This window comes from Mastomys coucha, unplaced genomic scaffold, assembly GCF_008632895.1.
Source record: "Mastomys coucha isolate ucsf_1 unplaced genomic scaffold, UCSF_Mcou_1 pScaffold16, whole genome shotgun sequence".
In the NCBI taxonomy this organism is placed as follows: Eukaryota; Metazoa; Chordata; class Mammalia; order Rodentia; family Muridae; genus Mastomys; species Mastomys coucha.
The window spans coordinates 80,364,862-80,372,503 of NW_022196898.1; the positions used below are offsets into that span (position 1 = coordinate 80,364,862).

The following is a 7,642-nucleotide window of genomic DNA, read 5'->3' on the forward strand; positions in this document are numbered from 1 at the left end:
AACCGCGGCGTCACCTGCAAGTTTCCCCTCGGGACACAGTCCACCCTGATCACTGGCCGCGGGGCTGTAGGGACGCTCCCCGCGTCACCTGTGTCCCGGCGCCTGCCGGCTCTCACCGCACACGGGGCGCGAGCCTCTCTCTCCCCAGCCGGGAGCCGGGGCTGAGCGATTCGAGGTCCCCGCGGGAGGGAAGGGGAGGGCGCCCGGAACCCGCCTCACCTCCCGTCGAAGTCGGCGGCCACCTGCAGGTAGAGCGAGGACGCGAGCACCGCGGCTAGGAGCACGGCCATGCCGGCGGACCAGGACGCGGGGGCGCTGGGGGCTGCGGGGAGCTGCGCGTCCCGGGATCTCCCGGCCGCCTTCGGCGCGGCACCCGCGGCTGCTGGGACGCACAGGGCGCGGCGCGCAGCCCGGCAGGTCTGCGGCGGGCTGGCAGAGCCCCTCCGGCTCCCTCCTGGCGAGGGGAGGCGCTGCGGCGGGAGCCGCGCCGCCCGCGGGGAGGGGCGAGGCGGGAGGGACGCGCCGCGCACCCGCCGCCCTCCCTGCCCCGCCGCCCTGGTGCCCTGGGCGCGCGCCGGGGCTCGGCCCTCTGGGGCGGCTCGGGGGCGGGGATGAGGCGCGCAGGCAGCCTCTGCCACGGGTGGCGCTTGCCCCCGGCTGCGAGAAAAGTTGCTAAGCAGAGCTAGGGAGAGGGCATGCCGGGTGACCCGCCTGAAAAAGTGAGCCCAACCGCCAGAGGCTGGGGCGACGGTGGGGGTGGAGGTGGAAGTGCGCATTCTGTAGGGTAGACAGGTGACCCCCTACATACACACACAGGCGGGCTACAGGAGAGAACCCAACTTTTCCCGCACCGACAGGAGAGAGGTTCCTGGATTGATTAAGGGAGGCAGACCCTTATTGCTTCACCCACAGAGCTGGAATATCCCTTCACCTTTTAACGGAATTAGTTACCACTTAGACTGCTTGCAGTGTAGCTGGTCTTGATGGGTCCTCTTTGGAACCATCTGAAGTAGTTACTATGCTATCGTTGCACAGTAAAAAAAACATTGTACCAAAGGACTGAAAATAAATGATTTTCATAAAATATATGCTCAGGCCGGGCAGTGGTGGCATACGCCTTTAATCCCCAGCACTTGGGAGGCAGAAGCAGGTGGATTTCTGGGTTCGAGGCCAGCCTGATCTAAAGAGTTCCAGGACAGCCAGGGCTACACAGAGAAACCCTGTCTCGAAAAACCAAAGCATCATCATCATCATCATCATCATCATCATCATCATCATCATCATCATCATCATCATCATAATATGTATGTATATGTATACATATATATATATATTCAAACGTAAATCATTCCTGTCCTTAGACCATGCCCCCAATGGCTGGTTGTCCTGTCCCTTCTCTCCTCAGTCCATGGTCTCCTGGCCTGGTACTCTCTAGGCATGGCCATGCGTTAAAGACTGTACAGCTGAATCTCACTTCCTTGCCTAAAAATCACCCTAAAAGCCAAATATGAATGCTATTTTAAACTCTTATCTTCCCCTCTAGTGTCACGTACAACTTTACTTTGCCCCCCCCATTGTACTGATCTTCTCTCTTACATCATCATTTGTTTATCTATGTTTTCTTTCTGCTATAATGTAAACTCTCCAAGAAGAGCTATCTTTGTTTAGTGTCTATAACATTGCCGGCACATAGTAGGTACTTATTAATGTTTGTCAAAAGTATATGCTACCGTACATTCAAATGTCACTCCGTTCTCATCGTTTTGAGGTTTCTGCCACTTCAAATTGTTAATGAAAAGTTCTGTGCCAGTTTGGTTACACTATCCTGATTTATCAGTATGTGTAAAAACAGGAATTTTCTGCAAGAAAGGGAAAAATAATGGTTCTTTGATTTCCAAGTTGCTTCTGTTAGCAAAACAAGTTTCTATTTTAATCTCAGAAAATTATCCCTGCCGGTTCAGGCTTGGGACACTGTTTTAGGCAAACAGCTTGGTGTCATCTATTTCAGATGCTTCTAACAAAGTCCAGAAAAAGAATCTAAGAGTCAAAATATTTTTTTCTGCAGAAAAGTCAAATGTTTGTCAGTGTAATGTAGGGTTGTTTCCGGACCCCGCTGGCCACTCCTTGATGGCTTGCATTGCTTATTGGCTCCTGTTGTGTTCCTGAATGAGCTCCACTGGCACAGTGGATATTTGAGTTAACCTACAGGCTAGAGAATAAATTCAGAAAAGGGGAGGAGAGTGAAAGGTGGAAATAAGATAGTGTCTATACACATCTCTGATATAGGTAGGTTTTTTGGTCCAGAAACCCCTCCACAGTCCTTCTTCACTTGAACAATCTCCACTTACACTTTTGGGTCCATGCTTACATATCGTTTGGCTTGTCTTCTGTTATATCGACTTATTTAATATTACATGTCTCCAAGAGCAGCTCTTGGTGAATTATGCTGTAACTGCCCCTCTGCCACATTAGGTCTTTCTAGGTAATAGGAAGCCCAAGGTAATGCCTCTCATGTCAGAGCACCCTGGATGCTTGGCCCACTGACTGGCACAAGGCATAAATAGGTCAGCAGGGTTGGATACAGCCTGGTGCACATTAGCTCCTGCCTTGAGGAAGTGGGTATTGTATCAGTCTATTGTATCATGGCTTGAGGAGGCCATAAAGGATTTCCATGGTGTATCAGGCCATTGTATTAAAATTAATGAACACCTGTGATTGTGTTGTGCCAGGAAACTTTTGTGAACCCCAAAAAGACCACCAAGGAGCCTATTCTGACCTAAGCACATTAAGGTCTCTTTATTCAAGCTTGAGCTTGGGCCACACCACCATCTCTGATGCAGAGAACAGGAGGGGGCCTGGAGCCCGGTTTCAGGCAAGCATTTATAGAGGCGAGAAGGGGGTATCTAGGCTGGTACACATCTGATTGGGGAGTCATTATGGCCTTTAATGTAACTGGCTGGTGCTGGGAGCCAAACCATAAACTTAACTTCTGCCTTCCTCCTTGTAGCCCGCGCAGTCGTCTCGTCAGCAAGAAGACACGCGGACACTAGGTTCCTTCTGCAGCAACGTTTATTGTCCTCATCCATAGGAAAAAAAGGGTCAAGCCCAAAATCCGCACTGCTTATATACACCACAGTGCGGTGTGTCTGCCCATGATTGGCTGTTTGCTCATTACCCTACGTAACGCCCCGAAATGGGCCGTGACATGGCATCTTTTTCACTCTATGCACATGCGCAAACAGTTCTCTACACACATGCGCAAACAGTTGTTTACTAGGAGTCGACAGCGGAAGTAGGCGCCATCTTGCCATGGCGAATGCCTCTCCAGCTTCACCGCTCCCCACACCTCATGGTTGTTGGTTGTTAGGACGCGAAGTGTCAGGGGCAGGCTTGTAACCTGGGGGTGCAGATTTGTTGGGGAATAACCTGGAAACTGGTGTTGGACACAGGTCTTGTTGGGAGGTAGCCTGGAAACTGGCGCTAGATACCAGCCTGTTAGTTAACTTGAGTTCAACCTTAGGTCAGGGTTTCTAAGATGGAGTCTGAACCCAAAGATTTGGTCTCTCAATTGAAAGGAAAAAATGCAATGGGATTCCCACACTGCTTCACCAACTCCATCACTCTTGTTTGTGCATGTTGGAGATGAAATCCAAGGTTTCTTGCATGTTAGGCAAGCACTCTACCATTGAGCTGCATCTTCTGCCCCACTATTTCAGCCTTAAAACACACTAGCAAGAATGAGATCAAATGTCTTGCTTTTAGCAATAGCTGCACTTAACCTGTAGGACAAACCTTTGCTTAGATTTCCTGACGCATACCTTTCAAGGAGTAATCCCAAGTTTCACACATACAAATAAACATCTGCCATTGGTGGCACCGTGATCGAGATGACTAATTAATATCAAATATCTAACTTTCAATCTCCAATGAAGAACAAGTGCTTCATTATTTGGTCCTTTTATCTCAACAATTATTCATCATAGAGTCTACAAACAGTCATTTCTAGATACCAAGATTTCAAGCTGGATACAAGATCAAGGCTGCCCTGAGAGAGTTTATAGTCCACAGAAGGAGCAAAGTAGGGAGGGGTTCAGTGAAGATGGCGGGATTCAGAGAGGTTGAAGGAAGGTGGAGGAGTGCGGGTTTTTTTGCAGTGGTTTGGTGCCACTGTGGAGGTGGCTTCTGAACAGAGATTAAAATGAGGGAGAGAAGCACAGGAGATAGCAACAGGTGTCCAGAGCCTTCTTTCTGTTCTTTCCAGGTCTGAAGTGACTGCTGATGGGCAGTGGCATGCAAAGCATTGATCAAGCTAGCACTCCCTGGTCCCAGCTTTGGAGTGGTACCCGGGGCAGTGGGTTTACTACTGTGTAAAGGCCAGGGAAGGGGAAGATGAACACAAGCAGCTGCTACACAGGGGTCTTCATGCCCCAGCAGGAAGAACATCATGGCTGTTCTGGCAACAGAAGAAGGTCCTTGGTCAGGCAGGCTGGTCAGCCTACTTCCCTGGGATCCACTTTGCCCACAAGCATCCCTAGCCACACCAGAGCCCACTTAGGGACTGTGCGCCCTCATCAGGGACTCCCTTCACTCACAGCCCTCTTTCAACTGGCACCTTTTTGAAGGCTTGAGCCTTTGTTGCATTAAGGAATTCAAAGAGACAGACATTTTCAGGCCAGACTCATGGTTTCTGTGGCAACTAGGCGTCTTTAAACCCCCATAAGCTTGGGATCTAGTTGCTCCCAGTCTATTTCTTTTGCTGATAAACACAGCTAACCCTGATTCTAGGCCTAGTCTCTAACTTTTAGTTCATTTCTTCCTTCTCTCCATACCTTCCTCTTCTCGTCTTTACAAAGGCCCCTTTAAGGCCAGCAGACACACAAAAGCTTTTTGGGAGGACAACGCCCTGACTTTCAACATCCCTTTATCTCCATTAACTTTCGAGGCCTAAAAGTAACTCTTCAATCTCAAGGGCCCCCAACATCTAGACATTCCTATTTCCTTTTATTTTTGCATATGAAGTACTCAGTTCTTAGCTGAATTTTCTTCTGATGCCTTACCAAAAGCAATAACGGACAGAAAACTACACTAACCTCATTATTTTTACATCTGTATTTGATTCATCTGTACCTTGATCTGGTGGGAGAGAGAATCAGCTCCTCAGAGCTATCATTTGGCCTCCATACGTGTGCCACGGCATACGTGAACACAAACAATAATAACACAATTGTTATGTTTAAAACATTCACATCCAGACGTGGTAGAAAGCCTTTCTCCCATGTACATCCAATCTCTGATATGAGCATCAAGGCTAAAGCCCTGAACCCGTGGTCAGCAAACATAGTCCAGGGACATATCTAAAGAAGGCATTTTAAGAAAGTTAAGTTCTGAGTCCCACCTGGATCCTAGTTCACAAACTACCTTCCCCTTCTGTGTGAGAATTTGACTGATGTTCGAATTCTAGCTCCTTTTCCCTTTCAGCCTGAAAAGGTAGCTTGCAACCCATAGTGCTCATAAAAATGGCTTCCACACGAGTAAAGTGTATTCAGGAGAAAACAAATTACAATGAATAGTAAACCGTCACATTAGGCACCGCTCACATGGCTTTTCTGTGCATCAGCAGGTCCCTTGGAGGGACCTTGGGCACCATGCCTATAATGCTGGCTCAGGGATGGTCCAGACAGGATAAGGTGATTATGTCTAGGCAGTTACCCCTATGTAATGCTGTCTTTCATTACATTTTGCATCTGAGACCTGCTGTTGTGTGAGCTGTTATCTGAAGAGGGGCTTGAGTGCTTCATGTGCAGGCACAGGGTGGTCCTCAGCCTTTATCCTTCAGAGAAGGCAGGTGCTAGATGTGGTCATGATAGCCTTGCGGGCTCAGCTGTTTACTTACACCTAAGAAGAACTCCTGAGAACATGATACAACCTATGGAGGCCTTCCCCCCAACCCCCTGAGACAGGGTTTCTCTGTGTAGCCCTGGCTGTCCTGGAACTCACTCTGTAGACCAGGCTGGCCTCGAACTCAGAAATCTGCCTGCCTCTGCCTCCCAAGTGCTAGGATTAAAGGAGTATGCCACCACTGCCTAGCTTCTGTGGAGGCCTTATTAAATATAGCTATTTTAATTATTTGTAGAATAGATATGTACTTGAACAGGATGGAATCCTATCTCAAATTAAAGCAAAAATATTATATAATAGTGAAGAACTTGGAAAATTCTTATTAATGTTAAGAAAAAAATGAAGGAACAGGCTTTTTGTTTTAATTCTGGAAATTTGATACAATTAGGCAAAAATACGTTTCGAAGGCATGAAGCCTTTTTTCTCATATTTGAAACATAAAAGACATGTTGTAATAGTTATTTAATCTCATACAGGAGTTTCTACCCCCACCTTTTATCATTCAAATCCCACAGAACTCATATTTCTATTAAGCCTTTAATGCACTAGAACTAAGCAGGTATCTATCCTCTAAGCTATTAGAATCTACCTGCCCATCAATAACCCGGTTATAACTCACCATATTCCATCTGCGCAGCTCTTAACTCCAACCAGCCAGTCCTCGAGGCCATGTTTTCATGACTTACCTACCCATGGCATCTTCTCCTCTCCCTATCTTCTCTCTCTCCTCTTCATGGTCTCTGATCTGACCACAAGCTCAAGCCTGGGAACCCAAACCTTGCCTGTCTCTCTTCTGGCCAGCTATAGGTTGTAGGCATCTTTATTCACCAATCAAGGATAACCAGGCCTTGCGGGCCAGTACTTAGCATTACATAGCAAAAGCCCCAAAACTTGATAATGACATGGTTATGTAATTGGAAAAAATGAGCTAATCTACTGTATGGACTGGAGAGAGTGGAGAAAGGATGCAACAAACAAGATGGCTTGATGCTCCTCCAGACGGCTGAGTCCTGTCCCCATAACACATATCTGGAGGCTCAGACCACTTCCTCCAACTCCACTGCAGGGCTCCAGTGCCCTCTTCGGATCTCTGCAAGCACTGTACACACCTAGCATACAAACAGACACACTCACACACACGCACACACCCTTACACACACTCACACACACAAATTAAAAGACTCTTTAAAATAAAATGAATCTATTGCAGTTTGGCGTCATGGCACATGTGTATACTTCTCATGACTGAAGAAGCTGAGGTAAAAGAACTGCAGGAGTCCAACACCCAAAGGAAGCTCCACTCCCAGGCCCTCTGACACACCCAGGATCAGAGGTGAGCAGGAACCAACATCTGTCCCAATACTGGGAGTAACTGGGACTAGCGGGACCAGGCACACAGTAGTTCTGGCAGCCCAGTGACTCGGGTTCCTTCCAGTCTGTCTGGGCTAGTGTTCTGAGCAGACTTTGGGCACAAGCTCTGCAGCCAGTCCCACAACACACAGAGAAAGCCACACTCCCACGTGATCTAACAAGCCCAGGACCCCAGGATCCCAGAATCACAGGATCACAGAGACAGCTTGACGCTGAGGAGTTCTGATACAACCAGGATCACAGGAAGGACAAGCTCCAGTCAGAGTTAACAAGGGCAGGTAGCACTAGAGTTAACCAGATGATGACGGGCAAGCATAAGAAAATAAACAACACAAACCAAGGTCACTTGCCATCATCAGAACCCAATTCTCCC

General features: G+C 48.1%; 1 protein-coding gene across 8 annotated transcripts in view; it reads right to left on the reverse strand.

Moving 5' to 3' along the window:
* Nucleotides 1-531, reverse strand: part of Npnt (nephronectin) — a 69,162-nt gene extending 68,631 nt beyond the window's left edge. For 4 of the 8 annotated variants that reach the window (XM_031375561.1, XM_031375559.1, XM_031375560.1 and 1 more), the window contains exon 1: nt 220-531. In XM_031375561.1, coding sequence (XP_031231421.1) covers nt 220-290 — 71 coding nt within the window. In that variant the 5' untranslated portion in view covers nt 291-531. The remainder of the gene's footprint in view (nt 1-219) is intronic. The other 4 variants (XM_031375554.1, XM_031375553.1, XM_031375555.1 and 1 more) reach the window with 3 other exon arrangements.
* Nucleotides 532-7,642: the final 7,111 nt, after the last annotated feature.